Source organism: Heterodontus francisci, chromosome X (genome assembly GCF_036365525.1).
Source record: "Heterodontus francisci isolate sHetFra1 chromosome X, sHetFra1.hap1, whole genome shotgun sequence".
NCBI lineage: Eukaryota > Metazoa > Chordata > Chondrichthyes > Heterodontiformes > Heterodontidae > Heterodontus > Heterodontus francisci.
In genome coordinates, this window is record NC_090421.1 from 21272408 (window position 1) to 21297677 (window position 25270).

The window sequence follows — 25270 nt, forward strand, 5'->3', positions numbered from 1 at the left end:
ATATACTTGGAAAGGAAAACTTTGCAGGATTATGGGAAAGAGCAGAGGAGAGGGACTAATTGGATAACTCTTCCAGACATGAAGGGTCACTGACCTAAAACGCTAACTCTGTTTCTCTCTCCACAGATGCTGCCTGACCTGCTGAGTATTTCCAGCACTTTCTGTCTTTATTTTAGGTAATTCATTATCTTGGTTCAGACTTCCGGTGAGATAGTAGGTAAAACTGTTCTTAAGTACAGACCATGGGGTCATTTGGTAGGAAACCACGCATGAGGATTCTTGCCCCAAAAGGCCACAAAAAGACACGTGGTTAAGGTCAGTTGGCAAGTTGTGCTGAGAGAGGCAGGTAAACGCTAAACCAGTCTACCTTCAGAATTGATCAGACCCGGCACACAGCAAGACTGGGATAGGACTGACAAAAAGTAAGTGTTGCTTATCCTGCTAAGAGGGACAAGGTGGTGTGTTTTATATCTCTGATTTACAGTGAAGGACTGAACTTAGTTGAAGAGAGGTGAAGATTGCTTTAACTCTTGTTCACTTCCAGACTGCAAAATAAAGTGTTAACCATTCAATCTTATGGGAGATTGAAGAAACACCCACAAGGACCAGTACAAGCAGTATGATATCCAGCTCATATAACGAGGGAGTCTCATTATTCCACTCGTCACCATCCCCCGCCAGATTATGGTATCGTATTATTAGATATTGGACACTACAAGTGAATTCCTTGGCATAAAGATTGACCAGTGTTGCTGAACCTGAGAGAATATCTCAGGCAATTTGTAACAGTAAATGTATGGGAAATTAAAGCTCACCAGCTTAAACAAATCCCCAGGCATGACTGTCAGCTAAGTATGACAGAATAGTTTCAATTAACCTTCCCGTAAGCACAAGAAGTGTGCTATGTGCAAACCTTCTAATATATTTGCATAGATAGCTATGTATATCAGCTAGTGGCCACTCACCTGCCTTACCTCCACCAATATAACTACAACCTTCACATTCACACCTCTGCTGGGTCTGTGTAGAAATGTACCTTGTGCTGTGGCACTGAGGTTAGGAAGCTCCTAGCTTTGCTCCTTGCTTGGTGCTGAACACACTGAGCTCAGCCTGAGCAGAGATGCAAAGACTGTGGGCTGGATTTTGTGCAGGAGGCGGGGCTCACACTGCCGGGATGAAAAGACGGGGGGGAACCTCGCCTCTGCATCTTTTCCGACCTCCGGAGCAATCCTCTGGTCTTTAGGGGTCAAAGTTTTAGGAGGCGGGATCCCCATCCCTTTAAAGACTTGGAAGACTGGAATCACGCCTCCAAGAGCTGCTGGCCAATCACAGGGCCGGCAGCTCAGCAGTATCGGCAGTGCCACCAGGAGCGGTGACTTCTGCCGGTACTGCAGAGGTCTTGGACCCAGGCCCAGTGCTGGAACCCCGGAGTACAGGTAGGTGAGGCAGGGACGGCGCCTCGTTTTCCAAGGTGTCCTCCCCATGTGGCGGAGGACCCTCCTCCCCCGCCACTGGTAAGACCCCAGGAGTGGAAGGAAGAGGCCCTCATTTGGCCTCTGAGGAGGAAGCTGTCGTTGGCCTATTCTGTCCCCGGGGGAATTGGAACCCGGAATTCCAGCATCGGATTCCGTGGCGGGCAATTCTTTTCTGATTCTCTGGTTCCCCACCCCCCGCCATGAAACCTGCCTTCAGGATGAAAACAAAATCCGGCCCAGTGTCTTTGGGTTGGGTTAAGAAACTCAGCCAGAGTTCTTTCCTGATTGTTTATTCAGTGAATCCTGTTGCACGGTGCACTTGTGTAGATGTCAGGCCTAGATGTGATCAAGTTTGGCTGTGACGTTCACCCGTGGTATCTGAACCTGAGAACACTCACTGTCTTGGCTCGGATATGATGAATGGCCTCTTGGGAGAAGCAGTGGGTGACGGCCAGTACCTTTCAAACCCCATGCCAACATCAGGAGAGGAGCAAAGGAAATGAAGGAAAAGGTCATCATTTACCTGTGTGCCTGTAGAGGCAGGGCTGGACACATCTCCCTCTGATGGTTCTTCCAGACATTTGCCATTGAGTGGATCCATTGCACTGCTGATTGATAGCTCAGCTTTCATCTGCATTCGAGGATTGAAATAAAATGTTAGAGCCAGGGTTCTATCTATGGATTAATATTATTTTGTCGGTCATGTGACCATCACATCATGCCTTCCAAAGGCATCACACCTGAAAGAGGCAACATACATCAAAAGGGCAACAATTGGTGATGAGCTGAAATAAGCACTTAGCTGTTGATTAGATTAGATTAGATTAGAGATACAGCACTGAAACAGGCCCTTCGGCCCACCGAGTCTGTGCCGAACATCAACCACCCATTTATACTAATCCTACACTAATCCCATATTCCTACCAAACATCCCCACCTGTCCCTATATTTACCTACCACCTACCTATACTGGTGACAATTTATAATGGCCAATTTACCTACCAACCTGCAAGTCTTTTGGCTTGTGGGAGGAAACCGGAGCACCCGGAGAAAACCCACGCAGACACAGGGAGAACTTGTAAACTCCACACAGGCAGTACCCGGAATCGAACCCGGGTTCCTGGAGCTGTGAGGCTGCGGTGCTAACCACTGCGCCACTGTGCCGCCCTAAAATTGAATTCAGGTTTCACCTGGATGGGATTGAGTGAGCAATTGTGCCCAAGATGGAGGATCTTGGTTCTGGCAAATGAAACTCTTCCTATTTCAGGCAGCCAGTGTCAGCATCAAGCTGGTCAGATGGGCACAGTCAGATCCCGAGCAACATGACGGAGTAAAGAGAGGAGACTTTCATCTCATCAGTCTGGCCTAGATTTGATTCCAGTTCCCAGGGGTGAAAGGCCAGTGTCTAGCTGTTTCCCACCCCCTGTATTCCCCTCAGTTCCCCCAAGTCTTGCACATCAATGAGCACAGGAATTTAAAGTTCACAAAAAAAACTTGATTAAAAAAGGAGAGTCAGGTGGCAATCTTGTGACCCCCAAGCTGTCAGCATGGGCTTGTACCTGCAGGGATCATGGGTCAAAGTACCATATAAATCTTAGCCATTGACACATTACTAATAATATCTCAGCTGATGCTCCCAGTGCAGTACAGAGGGAGTGCTGCACTGTCAGAGGTGCTGTCTTTCAGGTGAGATATTAAACTGAGGCCCCATCTGCCCTCTCAGGTGGATGTACAAGATCTCACAGCCACTATTTCAAAGAAGAGCAGGGGAGTTCTCCCCGGTGTCCTGGCCAATATTTATCCCACAACCAACATCACTTAAACAGATTATCTGGGCATTATCTCATTGCTGTTTGTGGGATCTTGCTGTGTGGGCGGCACAGTGGCGCAGTGGTTAGCACCGCAGCCTCACAGCTCCAGCGACCCGGGTTCAATTCTGGGTACTGCCTGTGCGGAGTTTGCAAGTTCTCCCTGTGACCACGTGGGTTTCCTCCGGGTGCTCCGGTTTCCTCCCACATGCCAAAGACTTGCAGGTTGATAGGTAAATTGGCCATTATAAATTGTCACTAGTATAGGTAGGTGGTAGGGAAATATAGGGACAGGTGGGGATGTGGTAGGAATATGGGATTAGTGTAGGATTAGTATAAATGGGTGGTTGATGGTCGGCACAGACTCGGTGGGCCGAAGGGCCTGTTTCAGTGCTGTATCACTAAATAAAATAAAGATTGGCTGCCATGTTTTCGCCATTACAACAGGGCCTGCACTTGAAAAAGTACCTCATTGGCTGTAAAGTACTGGAATGTCCTAAGGTTGTGAAAGGTGCTATATTAATCCAAGTCCTTTGCTTTTTTATATCAATTAACAGAGCCCAGTTCTCACTAAGTAAATACATTACTTGCTGAAAATGAACCAAGTGAGTCCATCGATCTCACTCCATCTCCTGGTCTTCTTTCAGGACTCACATTAACCATTTCTCTCAAATCCAGGCAATATTCTGCTTAATTCAAGTGTCAACCCCATTCCGTTTAGGATGCAGGATGAAGGTTAGGAATATCTCGATTGCTTCTCTCCCTCTGTCGCCTCGCTCCCTCTCTTACATACCTGGAAGGTTTTGGAGGGCCTGCGTGGCTGTGAATATGCCAGTAGTGTGGCTCTGCTGGGCTGGTGCTGCCGGGAGCTGCATGGCAGTGAGGGGTGGCTGAGGGGCTGAGTGTGCCCAAATGTCGTGGATGGCCCTTTTGGCTGAATGAGGAACTGCTGGTGTTTGGAGGAAGGTGTTGTAGAATGAGGAAATCCACAAGGTGGGCTGTAAGTAGAAATCAGTCACAATGCACAGTTAAAAAGGATACTCTCAGGTAAGTGGAAAGCACAACTCCAGACCACACGGGTCCTTTCAATAGTTCACTCAACAGTTCAAACATAACAGATCTTTTTTGTTTTATTCTGTAGGATAAGGCAAGTGGAAATAAATGACTGAGACCGTGTTCAATCTGTCCTGTCATGGACCCAACCCGATCAACTTCATCTCCTCAGAAATGGCTCTGCAAAGTTTCTCCCTGATGCTTCTCTCAATGGTAAATCAAAACACACCAACTTCAAATCAAGCCAAACTCTGGAATTCACACCCTACATTGTTCACCCTGGACCAGTTCATACAAATAGGTGATCGGCCTTTGTTGCTGTGACATTTCTAAGGTTACAGCAGTTCAGGAGCTGTCATGGTCTGCACAGCATTCAATTTATAATCTTCAATTTAGCCCCTAACCAGTTGCAACCCTCTGTCATGAAAACCCCACCTGCCAAGAATGAGGCATATTAATTTCATTCATATGAAACATTAATTTTAAACTGTTGCTGGACTGAAAGGATGACTTGTTTAAAGAGATCACAGCTGCGGCTAGAAACATTTGCATTCTAAGAGACAGTTGCCTGGAGAGACAATGGAACTGCTCCCTGATCCAATTAACCCAAATGAATTTTGATCACCAGATATTGAATGTGTACCATGCCAGCATTCCACCCCCACCCCCCCTCTCCCCCTACACCACTGATGGTGTCTGCTAAGGTGGAAAATCCACCAAAATGCAGGAGAGTTTGTTTTAAAGAAAGCTGTTCACATGACTAACCTGCTGGTCTAGGTTTGGGTTTGAATTGTGCTCACAGAACAGTTTGGGTCAGACTGCAATTTGAAGGCAAAAGAGAAGGAAGGTCTCTCCCTGGCTCTCTCTCTCTCATGAATTTCCAGATCCACTGAAGCCATGTAAACCTCAACAGAGCAGGCTCCTACATCGAAACAAGTTTGAAAGCGTGCACTGGGCCCCAATGAAACGGCAAGATTTAAGTGCAATCAAAGACTCTACATCAAACTCAAAAGACAGTAAATGAACTCCAGCTATTGCCTCAAACTTTTCCCCTTTGTTCTTTCTCCTTTTCTGTCTCTATCTGCATGTGTGTTTATTGCGTATGCATGCTGGCGTGGTTGCGTCGCATATTCGTAGTCATTTTAACTGAATTAGAGTTTTCAGGTTAATAAACTTACACCTTTCTTGTTGAAATCTAAGAAAACCTGTCTGGTTGATTTCTTTGCCTTACAATTGGAGAGCAGTGAATAAGGATTCACTGAGGGGAAGCTAAAAACATGGTGTTTTAAAAATTAAACCCTGTTACAGTCAAACCAGGCAAAGGCTGAGAGGGAACCCCTAGACCCCTTTCTCACCTGGCCGTAACAGCTCTCATTCCCTTCTTTGCTGAAGGTGTTAACTTTTGCTGGGCTTCCATTGAGTGTCAAAGCCTTGCTCAAGTGACCATTCTTTATCTGTGAGCCTACACTGTGACTGTCAGTTGGTTATATGATGGGAAGGGGAAATACAGCTGACTCTGATGCTGTGTTACCTGATGTACAGAAAACGTATACACGATTTGCAGCAATGGCAGTGATCTTGAGCTGGCACCTTGGCTGATGGCAGTGGGAGTGCAGCCTTGGTGAGATCAGCTAATGTAACACAGATGGGGAGGGTGAAGCTGAGAGTTTCCAGGACTGGACGGCTCAGTAGTACACTTGGCATCATCTCACTGACGAAGCCATTGCAGAGATCTTTAAGTATCAGGAGTTAGGTTCTGAGGAAAGATTTAAGTAATTTGGACTTTCCTTTGGAAAGAGAACAGTTCAAGATGATGTAGTTAAATTTTTGCCAGTGGTGACAAGAATTGACAAAGTTGATGCAAGAAAATTGTTCATTGTAGTCAAGGATTATGACCATCCGAACATTCGAATTAGGAGTGGGAGTAGGAGATTGAAATATAAGGGGACAGTTGGTGGTTAAAGTAAGAAGTTAGGGCACTAGATGGAATGAATTGCTAGGGAAGCCCAGGAAACCAGTTCAAAGGACAACGAGACATGTTTCTGGAGAGATGGGATTGAGGGTTTTGGTGACAAGGTGGGTCGGTGGGGTTGACATCTATCAATTCTATTCCCATTCTGAAATATTGTTTACTTTGGAAGGAGTAACAGGAATGCAGAGTACTGGGCTAATGGGAAGATTCTTGGTAGTGTAGATGAACAGAGAGATCTTGGTGTCCAGGTACATAAATCCCTGAAAGTTGCTACCCAGGTTAATAGGGCTGTTAGGAAGGCATATGGTGTGTTAGCTTTTATTAGTAGGGGGATCAAGTTTCGGAGCCACGAGGTCATGCTGCAGCTGTACAAAACTCTGGTGAGACCGCACCTGGAGTATTGCGTGCAGTTCTGGTCACCGCATTATAGGAAGGATGTGGAAGCTATGGAAAGGGTACAGAGGAGATTTACTAGGATGTTGCCTGGTATGGAGGGAAGGTCTTACGAGGAAAGGCTGAGGGACTTGAGGTTGTTTTCGTTAGAGAGAAGGAGGAGGAGAGGTGACTTAATAGAGACATATAAGGTAATCAGAGGGTTAGATAGGGTGGATAGTGAGAGTCTTTTTCCTCGGATGGTGATGGCAAACACGAGGGGACATAGCTTTAAGTTGAGGGGTGATAGATATAGGACAGATGTTAGAGGTAGTTTCTTTACACAGAGAGTAGTAGGGGCGTGGAACGCCCTGCCTGCAACAGTAGTAGACTCGCCAACTTTAAGGGCATTTAAGTGGTCATTGGATAGACATATGGATGAAAATGGAATAGTGTAGGTCAGATGGTTTCACAGGTCGGCGCAACATCGAGGGCCGAAGGGCCTGTACTGCGCTGTAATGTTCTATGTCATGTTCTATGTTCTATGTTCTTGGATCCAGCTATGGATATTTAGAGCAGGAGGAGAAAATGACACAAGCATGTCTTTTTAAAAAAAAACAGCCTCACCTGATACCTGTGATGGATAAATGTCCGTACGACCCACTTGTTCTTGAGCCACAATGTGAATTATTGATGAATGCAACCAGAGAATTGGGGGATGTCCTGATCATGGTCTGAAGGTCGACACTGGTATCAGAGAGTGGTGAGATGGATGAGGCCCACTTCTTATTCATCTTCATCATGTTCCGAGGGGTCGAGAATCTGGAACTGAACCCTGGGCCACAAAAAACGCGCGGCATTAAGATTGTCTCAGCAGTAAGAGCATCAACCTACACGTCTCGGGTGCTCCTCAGCGAAAGAACAGCATTACAGGGCAGAAAGAGAATGGTGGGCACTGAGCAGGAGTGAAAAGAGAAACAGAAATTTTGGATGTGGAGGGAGGTTGGGATTGTAGTCAGCTGAGATACCCAACATGGTCGAAAAGGCTGGGTGAGATAGTCGCGGTTCTCCAGAGTCCAGTATCTGAGCACGAGTCAGAGCCTTCATCACAGCAGGGGAGAACACTAGGTGGTGAATTTCACAATTCTGCAAACTACAACAACAACTTGCATTTACATAGTGTCTTTGACGTAATAAAATGTCCCACGGCACTTCACAGGGACATTACCAAACAAATTTTGACACTGAGCCATGTAAGGAGATATTAAGGCAGGTGATCAAAAGCTTAGTCAAAGGTTTTAAGGAGTGACTGAAAGGAGGAGTGAGGTAAAGAGGTGGAGTGAGATTTCGTGAGAGAATTCCAGAGCTTCGGAGCCAGGGGGCTGAAGGCATGGCCACCGGGGATGCTCAAGAGGCCAGAATTAGAGGAGTGCAGATATCTCGGAGGGTTGTGGGGGCTGGAGGAGATTACAGAGATAGGGACGGGGCGAGGCCATGGAGGGATTTGAAAACAAGGATGAGAATTTTAAAATTGAGGTGCTGGTGGATTTAAGCCAATGTAGGTCAGCGAGCACAGGGATGATGGGTGAATGGAACTTTGTATGATTAAACTGCCGCTGCTAATACTGCATAATTTAATAAGCTAATCAATAGATATCTGACAGGACAAGGTCTGGTCAGTGTCATTCCCGCTTCACTCAGTCACTGCACAACTGTGAAATAGTTGTAACTTCAGGATGACATTCACTACTCTCACCAATAGATGGCAATAAACTACAGAACTAGACCCACATCCTTCCAGCACAAGGACTCCCTCTCATTGAAGTGCTCTTGTTGGAGACACTGGCACCATGTTTGTCCTTGGTTGGACCACCTATCCCCTGGGACTGATGGATATTCTTTGTAAAGCTTATGAGGAGAATCAGGAATGTTTTTTTTGAAATGGCAAAACCCCTGATGATTTACAGGTTCCCTCTTATTCCCTTTCCTCTGCTTCATGACACACTACCTGCAGCACAGATGAGTGACCTGCTGCTCACCTCAATCAATGCATGACTTCTAGCCCCTTGTATTCTGCCTGATACTGAGGCTCCAGTGTCCTGTGCCTTAGTTTAACTCTCAACATTCCATCATCGCCCCAAAAGCACCTGATTGGGGAAACTCACTGTGCACTCTCATTTTGGAAGTAGTCCAATGCCAAATCCATATTATTCTATCAGGTTTTACAACAAGAACTGCGCACAATACAGTGATATTATGCATCGGTATCAGGCAAAATACAAGAGGCTAGAAGGCATGCTTCAGCTACACAAAGCTCTGGTTAGACCACAACGGGAGTTACTGTGAGCAGTTCTAGGAACTACACCATAGGAAGGATATACAGGCCTTGGAGGGAGTGCAGTGTAGATTCAGGAGAACGATACCGGGACTCCAAGGGTTAAGTCACAAGGAGAAATTCCCAAACTCGGGTTGCATTCCCTGGAATTTAGAAGATTAAAGGGTGATTTGACCGAAGTTTTCAAAATGTTAACAGGAACCAATAATTTCTTTCTATCTACCCCATTTCTGCTATTTGGGGAGTCTTGGACGAGGGAGCATAGTCTAAAAGTTTGAGCTGGACCTTTCAGGAGTGAAGTTAGGAAAGATGCCTACACACCTAAAGATGTTATAGCAGGGCATTCAGAAAAATTCAAGGTAATCAGGCAGAGTCAACATGGTTTTGTGAAAAGGAAATCATGTTTAACCAATTTATTGGAGTTCTTTGAGGGAGCTACATGTGCTGTGGATAAAGGGGAACCGGTAGATGTATTGTACTTAGATTTCCAGAAGGCACTTGATAAGGTGCCACATCAAAGGTTATTGCAGAAAATAAAAGCTCATGGTGTAGGGGGTAACATATTGGCATGGATAGAAGATTGACTAGCTAACAGGAAACAGAGAGTAGGCATAAATGGGTTATTTTCTGGTTGGCAAGATGTAACGAGTGGTGTGCCACAGGGATCAGTGCTGGGGCCTCAACTTTTTACAATTTATATAAATGACTTAGATGAAGGGACCGAAGGTATGGTCGCTAAATTTGCTGATGACACAAAGATAGGTAGGAAAGTAACTTGTGAAGAGGACATTCGGGGGCTACAAAGGGATATAGATCGGTTAAATGAGTGGGTTAGGACCTGGCAAATGGAGTATAATGTGGGAAAGTGTGAAATTGTCCACTTTAGCAGGAAGAATAAAAAAGAAGCATATTATCTAAATGGTGAGAGATTGCAGAGCTCTGAGATACAGAGGGATCTGGGTGTCCTAGTGCATGAATCACAAGGTTAGTATGCAGGTACAGCACGTAATTAGGAAAGCTAATAGAATGTTATTGAGGGAAATTGAATACAAAAGTAGGGAGGTTATGCTTCAGCTATACAGGGCATTGGTGAGACCACATCTGGAGTACTGTGTACAGTATTGGTCTCCTTATTTAAGGAAGGATGTAAAGCTCTTGTGCCCCAGCAAGGAGTCAGACAACAAATGAAACTGGTATTTGAATTTGGACTCCTGCGTCTGTATTCATAGCGAAGCCCTCTGCAGTTAAACAGCTGTGGAACCATATCATAGCAAGAGGCAGCACCTTCAAGAAGGGAAGACAAGTGTGCGTGATTATGAGAAAAGGTATTAGTGAGTGAAAGGTGTACTGACCCTCTGCTGATGCCAGTCCACGGGGCAATGTATTAGAAGGGCACTGTCCTTGGCCTGGCTTGAGGTACTGGTCCATGTGTTGCTTCTGGGGGTGTTGTGTGGTATTGAACACTGGCTGGTTATCTCTGGCCTGGCTCCGAGGAGGAGACATACTGATGAGGGATACATCAGAGAAAACAGGATCATCTGAGGGAAGTGATCTGATCAAAAAGAAACAGAATGAATAAAACTAGCAACAAAATCCTTCACAAAGTGAATTCGAGATGTTAAGGGGATTTAGTTTCCTCTGAGAGTTGGAGATAGCGCACGCTAATCAAGTATTATTGCGCAGTAAATTTGCGCCTTTTGCATTAATGGACACTTGCTCTATGTCCCCATATTCTGCGTTTTCGGACCTGTGATTTGCCTTAACACACAGACTGTGGTCTCAGGGTTTCTTTTGCTGGTTTTATGCTTGTTAAGCGTCAATTAAAGGCAAATGAGCTCACTTGCTTTGCTGCAGCCTTTATTGCGCTAAGTACCCACACTCGAAGTAGGAGTCAAATCAGCAGAAGCTGCTGAGAGAGGCTGAGGGAGGGCAGGTAGAGTCAGAGTGAACCTGTTGCTGTGCTGTATAACTCTATAACTCCAGGAACTGGCAAACGTGAGACTTTACTGAATACGGCAACGTAGGACCCGTGACAAGTGTACATTTACTGGATACCAAGGAGGAGGAGAGAGAAGGGAGGAGGAAGGGGAGAGGAGGAGGAGGAAGGGGGAGGAGGAGGAAGAGGAAAGAGATGGGGAGGAGGAAGGAGATGAGGAGGAAGGGGGAGAGGAGGAAGAGGGATGGGGAAGGGGAGGAGGAGGAGGAGGAAGGGGGAGATGAGGAGGAAGCAGAATGAGGATGAGGTTTTAAATGTGTTGAATTCATGTGCACGTCCACCCAGTGGGAGGAGCAAAAAGCAGCAGCCGGAGCTCACAGAGTGGACTGTAATATCCACACCAAACTGCAGGACTTGGTTTATGGCACAGGGATCTCCAGTTTAAATGGATGATCCATCACGTTTGCACATTAATGCCAACACAGCATTTCAACTAGACTCTGAAATGATGCTACACATCTGTAATGAGGGGATTAGACCTCAAAGGTGGACCAACAGACTATGTGACTCAGTGCTGAATCCAGGCAGCCAGTGTTGAACAACAGGAGGGGATAAGGAAGAGTTTAGAAAAGCTTTGCAATTTGGTCTTTTCTGAGTTATCTGGTCTCGACCAGAACAGCAGTTAAGGTACTGAAAGTGGCTTCACACCCCTGGGGCAAAAACAGCCAATGGTCTCTATCCAGTGACCCCTCTTGGATAGTGTGTGTATGTGTGTGCATGTACATTGTGTGTGTATACATGTACATTGTGTGTGTATACATGTATATTTTATGTATGCACGTGTGTGTATACATGTACATTGTGTGTGTACATGTATATCGTGTGTTTAAACATGCACATCGTGTGTGTGTGTATACATGCATATTGTGTGTGTGCTATACAAGTGCATTGTGTTGTGGGGGCATGTACATTGTGTGTATACATACACATTGTGTGTGTATATGTGTGTGTATACATGTGCTTTGTGTATACACATGTATTATGTGTGTGTACACATGTAGTGTGTGCATGCATGTACATTGTGCCTGTATACATGCACATTGTGTGTGTATATGTGTATGTATATATGTACATTGTGTGCATACATGTACATTGCATGTGCATACATGCACATTGTGTGTGCATACATGTACATTGCATGTGTCTACATGTACATTGAGTGTGTGTGTATGTATATTGGAATACATTACATGTGAACGATAGCATAGTGATTATGTGACTGCACTAGTAATCCAGAGACTGGAATAATGATCTCGAGCCATAAACTCAAATCCCACCATGGGATTCAATTAAATTGATTTAATTGAATAAATCTGCAATAAAAGGCTAGTACCAGTCATGTAGACTGTGGATTGTTGTAAAAACCCATTGGTTCGCCAATGTCCTTTAGGGAAGGAAATCTACTGTACTTACCCAGTCTGGCTTATACATGACTCCAGACCCACAGCAATAGGGTTGAGTCTTAACTGCCCTCTGAAATGGCCTAGTAAACCACTCAGTTGTATTCAAGAAGGCAGCTCATCACCACCTCTCAAGATGCAATTAGGGATGGGCAATAAATGTGTTGAGGGTGACACAAGGAGACTGGTGAGGTACCAGGAGGTGACGGGCACCCATGGAACTGTACCTCAGCACAAGTTAGCACCTTCAGGAGAGGAGGGGTGTAAAAAAGCTCTTCAACGTTGAAGCAACTCCATCTATCATCAATCGCAGATGAGTGCCCCCTTTACACCCCCTCCTCCCTCGTGACTTACCCCTGCACTATTTGTGGGACGCTGGAATCGTAGAGATAACTGCCTTCATGGTGCAGCGAATCGGCTGGCATCGAGATTTGGGAAGTCGAGAAGTGCTGGTGGGCATCTGAGGAGGAGGAAGAAGAAGAGAGAAGACAAGCATGTTAGGAAGAGGCTGGCGTGGCGCTCGTGTTACTGAATGGCACTAGTGGCTCAGACCCGGCGGTCCAGTGCTGGAGAAGCAGCTGTCCATGTGAGACTGACCTCACCTCCTGGCTCCCATGTTGACAAACTAGCTTTGTATCCATCCCTAACTGCCCTTGAGAAGGTGGTGCTGGGCCGCCTTCTTGAACCGCTGCAGTCCATGTGGGGTAGGTACACCCACAGTGCTGTTAGGAAGGGAGTTCCAGGATTGTGACCCAGTGGCAGTGAAGGAACGGTGATATAGTTCCAAGTCAGGATGGTGTGTGACTTGGAGGGGAACTTGCAGGTGGTGGTGTTCCCATGCATCTGCTGCCCTTGTCCTTCTAGGTGGTAGAGGTCACAGGTTTGGAAGATGCTACATCAGTAAGTGTTAAAGATGTAACAGCAGGATTGGAAATGGAGTGGCAATGATGACTGTTTAGTGAACTGTCCCAGTACTTGCATGGGACAGGAAGGCCGAAAATGAATAGAAATACGAACTCAAGCCCTCTCTTTCCCCACCCCCTCAGTGGCTCAGGGAGTACATGCACTGCATGAATTGATAGTGAGTTGTACAGACCAGGAATTGTGGTTTGTGCTGGGTTTGCTTTGCTGGTCTGAGCTGGGGAAGCAGTCGGGGCGACAATTGGTCGGAAAATCCATGAGCTCGAGGGGAGGAATTCATCCAGGGTTACGCTCTCTCGTTTGCGATGAAAAGAAAGACCTGCCTTTCTGTAGCACCTCTCATGGCCTCAGGATGTCCCAAAGTGCTTTACAGCCAATGAAATACTATTGAAGTGTAGTCACTGTTGCAATGTAGGAAACACGGCAGCCAGTTTGCGCACAGCAAGATCCCACAAACAGCAATGTGATAATAGCTAGGTAATTGTTTCAGTGATGTTGTTTGAGGGATAAACATTGGCCAGGACACCAGAGTGATCTCTCCTGCTCGTCTTTGAAATAGCACTGTGGGATCATTTATGTCCATCTGAGAGGGCACAGGGGGCCTCAGTTTAACGTCTCATCTGAAGGACGGCACCTCTGACAGTGTAGCAGTCGCCCAGTACTGCACAGGAGTGTCAGCCTAGATTATGTGTTCAAGTTTCTGAAGTTGGACTTGAATCCACAAGCTCTGACTATCCATACGAACATACAGACGAACATACTAATTAGGAGCCAGGAGTAGGCCACTCGGCCCCTCAAGCCTGCTCTGCTATTCAATAAGATCATGGCTGATCTGATTGTAACCTCAACTCCACATACCTGCCTGCCCCCAATAACCTTTCACCCCCTTGCTTATCAGAAATCTATCTACCTATGCCTTAAAAGTTTTGAGGAAGGGAATTCCAAAGACGTACGACCCTCTGAGACATAGTTAAATTTGTCCATTTCCAAAGTGAATAAAGAGGGGCTCACAACTGTTTTTATTATAAAGTGATGCTTGACCATTAATCTGTCAGTTTTGGGAGTCAGCTCAGGAAATGATGCAGCAAGTAAAGTGTCAACCAGCAGACGGCCATCCATTCCCGAACAAACCCAGCTGACCTCATCACTAGATGTAGTACTGAGCCACTGGATCAGGAAGATCCCAGTCTCAATCCTCACTCTGCCCTGCATGAGCTGATCACAGCAGGGGTGAGATTGCGGTTGGTAGAACAGGTCTTGGTGCTTCTGGACCAGACAGGGTGGAACATCCTCCTTTCTCCATGGGATCCTTTATATCCACGAGAGAGCAGATGGGGCCTTGGTTTAACGTCTTATCCAAAAGACAGCACCTCTGACAGTGCAGCACTCCCTCAGTACTGACCCTCCGACAGTGCAGCACTCCCTCAGTACTGACCCTCCGACAGTGCAGCTCTCCCTCAGTATCGACCCTCCGACAGTGCAGCACTCCCTCAGTCCTGCCCCTCCGACAATGCAGCACTCCCTCAGTACTGACCCTCCGACAGTGCAGCATTCCCTCAGTACTGACCATCCGACAGTGCAGCACTCCCTCAGTACTGACCATCCGACAGTGCAGCACTCCCTCAGTACTGACACTCCGACAGTGCAGCACTCCCTCAGTACTGACCATCCGACAGTGCAGCACTCTCTCAGTACTAACCCTCCGACAGCGCAGTGCTCCCTCAGTACTGACCCTTGACAGCGCAGTGCTCCCTCAGTACTGACCCTCCGACAATGCAGCACTCCCTCAGTACTGACCCTTGACAATGCAGCACTCCCTCAGTAGTGAGTGGTGAGAGTGCTGCTGCCCAGTAAGCCATGGCTGACACTTGACATCCATTCCTTTAAGAGATGGAAAATCATGGCCAGCAGTGAGCACTTACCCGTTCTCAGCACCTGTATGCCTGGGAGTGCAGAAGTGGAATTTTTACTCCTATAACTCAGAAAGGCCAAAAGGATGGACACCTTTGAAAGAGTTCCAAAGACTCATGACCCTCTGAGAAAAAAAAAATTCTCCTCTTCTCTGTCTTAAATGGGCGACCCCTTATTTTTAAACAGTGACCCCTAGTTCTAGATTCTCCCACAAGGGGAAACATCCTTTCCACATCCACCCTGTCAAGACCCCTCAGGATCTTGTATGTTTCAATCAAGTCGCCTCTTACTCTTCAAAACTCCAGTGGATACAAGCCGAGCCTGTCCAACCTTTCCTCATAAGACAACCTGCCCATTCCAGGTATTAGTCTAGTAAACCTTCTCTGAACTGCTTCCAACGCATTAACATCCTTCCTTAAATAAGGAGACCAGTACTGTACACAGTACTCCAGATGTGGTCTCACCAATGCCCTGTATAGCTGAAGCATAACCTCCCTACGTATGTATTCAATTCCTCTCACAATAAACTTTAACATTCTATTAGCTTTCCTAATTACGTGCTGAACCTGAATACTAACCTTTTGCGATTCATGCACTAGGACACCCAGATCCCTCTGCATCTCAGAGCTCTGCAATCTCTCACCATTTAGATAATATGCTTCTTTTTTATTCTTCCTGCTAAAGTGGACAATTTCCCACTTTCCCACATTATACTCCATTTGCCAGCTCTTTGCCCACTCACTTAACCTATCTATAACACTTTGTAGCCTCCTTTTGTCCTCTTCACAAGTTACTTTCCTACTTATCTTTGTGTCATCAGCAAACTTAGCAACCATACCTTCAGTCCCTTCATCTAAGTCATTACTGGAAGTGTTACTTTCCTGGTGCTGGAGTTCTAACACATGGTTGGGGCTGTGTGGATGGAGTCTTATTCTGATCCAAAATACCTGACCTGGACGTGCTCGATGCTAATATCCCTCGCTTTTTCTCATTTAGGACGGCACAGTGGCGCAGTGGTTAGCACCGCAGCCTCACAGCTCCAGGGACCCAGGTTCAATTCTGGGTACTGCCTGTGTGGAGTTTGCAAGTTCTCCCTGTGTCTGCATGGGTTTCCTCCGGGTGCTCCGGTTTCCTCCCACAGCCAAAAGACTTGCAGGTTGATAGGTAAATTGGCCATTATAAATTGCCCCTAGTATAGGTAGGTGGTAGGGGAATACAGGGACAGATGAGGATGTGGTAGGAATATGGGATTAGTGTAGGATTAGTATAAATGGGTGGTTAATGGTCGGCACAGACTCGGTGGGCCGAAGGGCCTGTTTCAGTGCTGTATCTCTAAATCAAAAAAAATGTAAATCTTTTAGAAACATGTAAATCCAGTAAGGAAATTTCAGACAGAAAGAGTAATGTAACTAATGTCTATCCTTTCTGAAATGAAAGATTGCTCTCGCTTCCAATGGATTTATAATCCATCTCACTCTTTGCAGTCACAGAAATGTCTCTCTGAGTCAAGCTTGGCAGATTTCCCATTGTTTAGCTTTGACTTAAACCTTGTCGAGAACATCCAGCAAAGAAAGAGATAGAGGCAACCAGAGAGAGACTGAGAAGGAGAGAGAGAGAGACAGACAGACAGATAATGTGAGAGAGACAGAGACAGTGTGAGAGAGAGAGAGAGACAGACAGAAAGATGGAGAGAGAGACTAAGAGAGAGATGCAACCAGAAAGACAGAGACAGAAAGAGAGAAAGAAAGCAAAAGAGAGGCAGAGAGCGTGAGAGACAGAGTGAGAGAAACAGAGCGAGAGAGACAGACAGAGAGACAAAGATACAGAGAGAGAAAGGTACAGAGAGAGAGAAACAGAGAGAGACGAAGACAATGAAAAACAGGAAAGAATGATATAGATGGGAGAGAGACATAGAGAGAGAGAGACAGCGAGAAAGAAAGAGACAGGGATATGAGAGAATAGGAAAAGAAAGACACAGAATGACAGAGCGAGAGAGAGAGACACACACTCACAAATGTCATTGTTTTTCCCTTTAAAAGCAAATGGAAACAGATTCCTACAAAATGCTGTGTGAATGACAGGGTGATTTCGTTAGTAGCCTGGAGTCATATTTGCAGGGGTCACCGATGTCAGCAAAACAAGCTTCATTCCTCAGGCTCGAAATAGAATGGTTAGGCCTAGCAGAATATTGTAAAAATACAAGCCTGGAACTTTATGCACATAAACATTTACATTAGATTCCCCACCAGTAATTCATCTGTTTATGTCGATATCACAAATACAGACACACTGTCAGAATCTGGGATCTTCCTGGAGATCTCATTGAAATATCATTATCTACACTACTGCTGTGGAAGTGATTGCTCAAAGGCAGCTCGTCCTTGCTGTGACCACAGATGTGGATTGATGAGTGCAGTGCGGTGCTGTGTTGCTCTTAACTCAGAGCCAAACATCTGTGCTGTTCAACAGGCATTCAAACAGCAGAAGCTGTGAGCAATGAGCCACCCATGGAGACTCGAGACTACATGTTAGAGCCAGACACCACACAACTGACAACTTGAGCTCAACTTAACTCAGCTGTTGCAACAAAATGAGGCCAGAAGTGTTCGAAATGATGTGATCTGTAATTTGCATAAGAATATCCCAAATCATAGGATAATCCAGTTTGAGGGAGGCCATTCAGCCCATCGTATCTGTGCCAGCTCCTTGAAAGAGCTATCCAGATATTCCCCCCACAATCCCATGCCCTTTCCCCCCTATCCCTGCAAATTTTTCCTTTTCAAATATTTCTCCTTTTGAAAGTTATTATTGAATCTGCTTCCACCGCCCTTTCAGGCAGCGTGTTCCAGATCACAACAACTCACTGTGTTAAAAAAAAATTATTCTGCTCATCTCTCCACTGCTTCTTTTACCAGTTATATACAATCCGTGTCCCTCTGGTTACCGACCCTCCTGCCACTGGAAACAGTTTCTCTTTATTCACTCGATCAAACCCTTCACAATTTTGAACACAAAAATCATTTGAAGAGTTTTCCAACTGTCGTGATGCGGACGGACAGGTCAAGTCTCACCGCAGTGACAAGTAATCTCTCTCCTGACACAACCAGCTACAGCTGCAAAGCTGATGGGCCCATCGAGACAGGTCACCCGGTGCCCAAATTTCAAGGGCAACTGAAGCAGGACTATTTTCAGTTGGGCTGATAGAATAATGCTGAGGTTTGCCCAATACAGCCAGGATCAAATATCACTACAATAACTGCCTCCAGCGAATCAGCCATCAATATAAAATGGTCCATTCGCACGAGAATCTTTACAATGAAATCACAATCTGCTTTCCTTTATCAGTGATGCAGGTGGAGCCAAGGAGAAAGAACAAAAACCTGCATTTATAATAGCACCTTTCACAACCAAAGGAAATCTCAAAGCACATTACAGCCAATGAAGTAGTTGTTGTAGTGTAGGTACTGTTGCAATAGAGGAAAGATGCAGCCAATATACGCACAGCAAGATCCCACAAACAGCTATCTGGCAATTACCAAATAATCTGTTGTAGCCATTTGGTTGAGCGATAAATATTGGTCCAGCAGAGTGGGGAGAACTCTCCTGTTCGTCATCGAAATAGGGGCGTGGGATTTTTTACATCCACCTGAGAGGGCAGACGGGGTCACAGATTAACATTTCATCCGAAAGACAGCGCCTCCGACAGTGCAGCACTCCCTCAGTACTGACCCTCCATCGGTGCAGCACTCCCTCAGTACTGACCCTCCATCAGTGCAGCATTCCCTCAGTACTGACCCTCCATCGGTGCAGCACTCCCTCAGTACTGACCCTCCATCAGTGCAGCACTCCCTCAGTACTGACCCTCCATCGGTGCAGCACTCCCTCAGTACTGACCCTCCATCAGTGCAGCACTCCCTCAGTACTGACCCTCCATCGGTGCAGCACTCCCTCAGTACAGACCCTCCATCGGTGTAGCACTCCCTCAGTACTGACTCTCCATCGGTGCAGCACTCCCTCAGTACTGACCCTCCATCGGTGCAGCACTCCCTCAGTACTGACCCTCCATCGGTGCAGCACTCCCTCAGTACTGACCCTCCATCGGTGCAGCACTCCCTCAGTACTGACCCTCCATCGGTGCAGCACTCCCTCAGTACTGACCCTCCATCGGTGCAGCACTCCCTCAGTACTGACCCTCCATCGGTGCAGCACTCCCTCAGTACTGACCCTCCATCGGTGCAGCACTCCCTCAGTACTGACCCTCCATCGGTGCAGCACTCCCTCAGTACTGACCCTCCATCGGTGCAGCACTCCCTCAGTACTGACCCTCCATCGGTGCAGCACTCCCTCAGTACTGACCCTCCATCGGTGCAGCACTCCCTCAGTACAGACCCTCCATCGGTGCAGCACTCCCTCAGTACTGACCCTTCATCGGTGCAGCACTCCCTCAGTACTGACCCTCCATCGGTGCAGCACTCCCTCAGTACTGACCCTCCATCGGTGCAGCACTCCCTCAGTACAGACCCTCCATCGGTGCAGCACTCCCTCAGTACAGACCATCGGTGCAGCACTCCCTCAGTACTGACCCTCCATCGGTGCAGCACTCCCTCAGTACAGACCATCGGTGCAGCACTCCCTCAGTACTGACCCTCCATCGGTGCAGCACTCCCTCAGTACTGACCCTCCATCGGTGCAGCACTCCCTCAGTACTGACCCTCCATCGGTGCAGCACTCCCTCAGTACTGACCCTTCATCGGTGCAGCACTCCCTCAGTACAGACCATCGGTGCAGCACTCCCTCAGTACAGACCCTCTGACAGTGCAGCATTCCTTCAGTACTGACCCTCTGACAGTGCAGCACTTATGGGCGGTACAGTGGCGCAGTGGTTAGCACCGCAGCCTCACAGCTCCAGCGCCCCGAGTTCAATTCTGGGTACTGCCTGTGTGGAGTTTGCAAGTTCTCCCTGTGTCTGCGTGGGTTTTCTCCGGGTGCTCCGGTTTCCTCCCACAAGCCAAAAGACTTGCAGGTTGGTAGGTAAATTGGCCATTATAAATTGCCCCTAGTATAGGTAGGTGGTAGGGAAATATAGGGACAGGTGGGGATGTGGTAGGAATATGGGGATTAGTGTAGGATTAGTATAAAATGGGTGGTTGATGGTCGGCACAGACTCGGTGGGCTGATGGGTCTGTTTCAGTGCTGTATCTCTAAACTAAACTAAACACTCCCTCAGTACTGACCCTCCGACAGTGCGGCACTCCCTCATTCCTGACCCTCCGACACTGCTGCACTCCCTCACTACTGACACTCTGACAGTGCAGCACTCCCTCAGTACTGACCTTCTGACAGTGCAGCACTCCCTCAGTACTGACCCTCCGACAGCGCAGCACTCCCTCAGTACTGAGCCTCTGACAATGCAGCACTCCCTCAGTACTGCCCTTCTGACAGTGCAGCATTCCCTCAGTACTGACCCTCTGACAGTGCAGCACTCCCTCAGTACTGCCCTTCTGACAGTGCAGCACTCCCTCAGTACTGCTCTGGAGTGTCAGCCTGGATTTTGTGCTCAATCCTCTGTCATGGGATTTGAACCCCTAACCTTCTGTGTCCGGTGAACCTGCTGTCACTGAGCCATGGTTGATGGAGCTGAAGCTTCAAGTGTATCACTGGCCACTTTGCATTGTCACCTGGGTGCACACAAGGCTTCAACTGAATGGTAAACTGTCAGAGTGACCCTCCCATCAAACCCTACAGAGTCTGGATCCATACATGGTGGTTTTCACTTGGTCCAGGGTAAGAGTCACCAGGAGACCCTTTGAGCGACTCACCACCCTCCCTGCTCCCCCAGGTGTGTGAAGTTCACTGAGCTTCCAACTCAACCCTGGCTTTCAGCTGTTTGAAATATCCAGCATGGGGAACCCACCCCCGCAGACGCCCCTCCTTAGCAGCTGGCAGTGAATGGGTTAAGGTGGGTGTGTCGGGTCTGCAGTGTTAAGTTGCGACTGTGAATCCCAGCAGCTGCTTGCGCTGCACCTTTGTCGATATCCGCCAGTGATTTTCAACTACTGAGAGGTGCTGGTCACATGACTGAATTTCCTTTTCACAGAGAAGGTCAAAATCACAGCACCTTTCTGATTGGTCCTGAACATTCAGTGAGGTGTGTTGCTGCAAAGAGAGTGACTGTCTGAGGGTGGCAAAATGCACCAAATGTTGTTCCATCTGGTGCTGCACCCACAGCGAGAGCAGGCTCCGAGACTGAGGGCAGCAGTGGAATGGAGCCTTCTTTTGCCTCTCACTCAAGTCTTGTGGTGGATCAATCAAACATTAGCAGTACTGCAGCTAAGTGGAGTGCTAAGCGAGTAGAGGGTGGTGTGGACTCAGAGAAAGGAGGCCTGAACAGGTCCAAACATTAACAAAAGGCAACACAGACGTAAAATGAAGACGTGTTTAGGCAGTTTACAGGCAGTGTTCTGTGCTGGAGATCACCGTCGACCAGCTGTCAGGAATTCATTCCTCCTGTCACTCGAGAACCAGGCCTCCTCGTTTCAATCGAGGGATATCACAAACACTGGGGGTCTGTTTAACGTTTGCTGATTGTGTGAAATGGGAGCTCTTGGATCAACCGCCCACTATTCACCCCTTTCTGTTTTTATTTCCATTGAGGATAGGCTGGTTTCCGAGGTTGACTTGTTACGAAGCCAACTTGCTAATCCCACAAGCAAGGGAAGCAGCGGAAAGTGAAATGAAGCCCCAGGGAGAGAAGGAAAGAGCAGGAAGGGTGCAAGAGGATAAGAAAGAGCAGATCCTCCAGTATCACTGTGCCAGAACCTGTTTGTTACTCTGGGCTGTGTCTATGTTTAGTGCGACTGTAAATCTCACTCTGAGAATGTGCCTCCCTGCCCTGGTACAAAACCTGTCTTCTTGCTCTTTCCTCCAGGATTAACTCTCAATGCTCCCGCTGGAAGAGGCTCACACCTGAAACGATTCCTTCCCTCTCCATTGGAAACCGTTCCTTGTAGAACACCCACCGCTCACTAGCTGGGATTTTTTCCCTGATTTGTTTTGGCTCCTGGAGCAACATTGGCTGAGATTGTGGAGCTGGCAATTTGGCAAGTTCCACTTGGCTGCCAGATGCTCTGTTTTGACATGGTGACTCAAAACAAAACAGGCTTTTGAATGGGAGCTGAGGCCAGGCCTCTCTCTTTTCTTTGGCTGCAGGCAGTGGCTGTGTCTGTGGGTGTTCCGAAGCCCCTCGAGTTGTGTGAAACACAACCTGAGCTTGTCCAAGTGCTCATTCACTGAAGCAATATTTCATCCAGACGGAAAATGTTGCTAATAAACTTGCACCTAGCAACAAAGGAGCTCCAATCCGCAGCCAAGCAATAAATGAAGAAAAATAAATTGCTTGGGCTGATTTCTAAACATGATTTTGAAGTCGTTAGAAATCTGAAAAATGTCAGGTCACTTGAAATGAACTGGTCTGGGTTATCTTTCGAAATGGGCAGACATCACCCTGTGTTTCCATATATGGGCCGCTCCCTCACATATCTTCAACATTCGGATATTTGTAAGGGAAGAGGATTTGAGGGTTGCTGAGTGGAGGTAGTTGAGGGGGGGGAGGGGGGGAGGGTTCTGATTCAGCTGTTGGTTCCACGGGATCTTCCTTGAGCGGACCAAAGAAAAAAGACGGAAGAAAAGCAGACGTAAGACAACTTGTTATTGGTCCTCAGGGTGTGGATGACTTTGACAAAGCTGCATTTATTGCCCACTCCTGACAAGGCTGCTTTAGGGAGGGGGTGGAGTATTGAGGGGGTGAGGTATTGAGGGGGGTTGGCTTTTGAGGGTGAGGGGTATTGAAGGGGTGAGGTATTGAAGGGGTGGAGTATTGAGGGGGTGATTTATTGAGGGTGTAAGGTATTGAGGGGGGTTGGCTTTTGAGGGGGTGGGGTCTTGAGGGGGTGAGGTATTGAGGGTGTCGGGTATTGAGGAGGTTGGGGGCGTTGATTATGGGAAACTGAACCTTCCGTATATTTAACTGAGAAGGAAATGGTTGTGATTTGAATTCTGTAAACACATTGACTCTGATCTACATGTTGCTGTAACCTGAATTTCCTTCAACACGTCACTAAACATGCTGAGGCCATGATCTCTGGATAGATCTGGAAAAACAAGTAACTGCACAAATTTGATTTACATTTGTGAGGAGCAGTAACCAGAGGCGAAATCAGACGTGAACAAGAACAACATGCACTCTTTCAAAAAGAGTTTCTCCTTTTTGTTGTCATGGAGCAATTCGTGATGAATTCACAGCAGACAACATCGGCCGGCCTGAAGCAAAGCTTCACTGTCAGGTTTTGCTGTGGTCTTCAGCCTGGTTTTGCCGCTTTTACAGAGTCCATTCAGTGCTCCAAATACTTAACAGACCTAACAAAGAGGGCCCAGTTATCAGGAGAAGTTTGCCTGAGTCATTAACATTCATCTCAGACTTCAGAGAAAGGAGGGTGAGCTTCTTCAGAAAAAGGGACACCAGCTGTTCAGAAAGCAGGTCACGGTGTTATAGCATTTCATCAAACAGCCCTCCTTCATTTACAATTACTCCAGTCAAAAGTGCCTTTTATTATTCCAGTTAATGCAGAACAAGCAGCTTTTGCAGGGTCAACAATCGACTCAATTACAAAGCAAACTCGACAAGAGGACCTGCAAACTGCTCATGGCAATCTGAGGAGGCTCTGTCATTATTTCTTCAAGACAAACCTCTTCAGTTTACTCAGTCTCTCCTGCCTCCAGCTCACTACCTGCAGTCTTTCCCTCTTACTCGTTCCCCTGTGAGGTTTATTCTTTGTGCCGTAACCACTGCACAATAAGCACAAGGCGAGGCTTTAATGGGGGAGATCAGGCATGAGAACATCTCTTTCATTCTTTTCACTGGGATTTTGGAACTGCCTCTTTGAAAAGGCTAATGATTCAACATCAGAGGGTGGTTGATGATGGAGACAAGTCTTGAACCTGTGGAATACACTGCACCATAGAGCTCAGAGAAACAAAGAGATGGTGTCATGGGGACTGGAGATGTCCACTCACCAGACTTTACTACATTCAAGCAACTTGTCAAAGATTTGAGGGATCAGATATGAAAAGCTTCATTAAAGTATCTTCACCAATTTCTTCCTGTTCCTAAATAAAATGCTTGGACTCGAGTATTGAAAATGGAGATGGAAATGTAAATCAACAAGTACAAAGTGCATTTATATAGCACCTTTAACATTCCGAGGCAGTGCACTAATATTGACCCCTGTATATATCCACAGTCCTGCGTTCAGCTTCTACATGTCCGCTGATGACACCCAGCTCTACCTCTCCAGCACCTCTCTCACCAGTCCACCACTGATTCCATGTCGCCAGACTGCTTGTCTGACATCCAGTATCAGATCAAATACAATTTCCTCCAGTGATACATTTGGAAGATTGAAGCCATCATCTCTGATGCTCCCGCCACAAGCTCTGCAATCTTGCCACCACCCCCATCTGCATCACAGGGTATTGGGGTTGCTTTTAATATGCCCCAACCTTTCAGCCCACTTCTGGTGACTGTGCCTTCAGCTGTCTGTCCTATTCTCTGAAATTCTCTCACTAAATCACTCCAACCTCTCCATTGAAGACCTTTCTTAAAACCCAAGCCATTGACTAAGTTTTTGGTCACCCCTCCTAATGTCTCCTTTCTTAACCCAGCTTCCATTTTTGTCTGATTTGCCTCAAGATGTTGAAAGTGCCAAAGGGGCAACTAATACATAGAATCATAGAATGAAACCCAACCAATGGAGGCCATTTGACCCATAGTGCCTGTGCTGACTCTTTGGCTCTTTTGTACTCTATTCCTCTATTTATAAAGCCAAGCATCCTGTCTGCTTTTTTTTTTAAACAGACGTCTCACCATGTCTTGCTACCTTCACAGACTTGTGTGCGTCCTCCCCCGGATCTCCCTGTTCCTGCACCCCTTTAAAATTGAACCATTTAGTTTCTGTTGCCTTATTCTTCC

General features: G+C 46.8%; 1 protein-coding gene across 1 annotated transcript in view; it reads right to left on the minus strand.

Annotated features, from left to right (window-relative positions):
• gli1 (GLI family zinc finger 1) overlaps window positions 1-18857 on the minus strand; it is a 44903-nt gene extending 26046 nt beyond the window's left edge. The window contains exons 1-7 of the mRNA XM_068024807.1: window positions 18780-18857; window positions 15255-15336; window positions 12766-12871; window positions 10368-10567; window positions 7308-7515; window positions 4077-4281; window positions 1999-2106 (exon numbers count right to left, since the gene is read on the minus strand). Of these exons, the coding sequence (XP_067880908.1) occupies window positions 1999-2106; window positions 4077-4281; window positions 7308-7515; window positions 10368-10567; window positions 12766-12871; window positions 15255-15336; window positions 18780-18857 (987 nt within the window). The remainder of the gene's footprint in view (window positions 1-1998; window positions 2107-4076; window positions 4282-7307; window positions 7516-10367; window positions 10568-12765; window positions 12872-15254; window positions 15337-18779) is intronic.
• Window positions 18858-25270: the final 6413 nt, after the last annotated feature.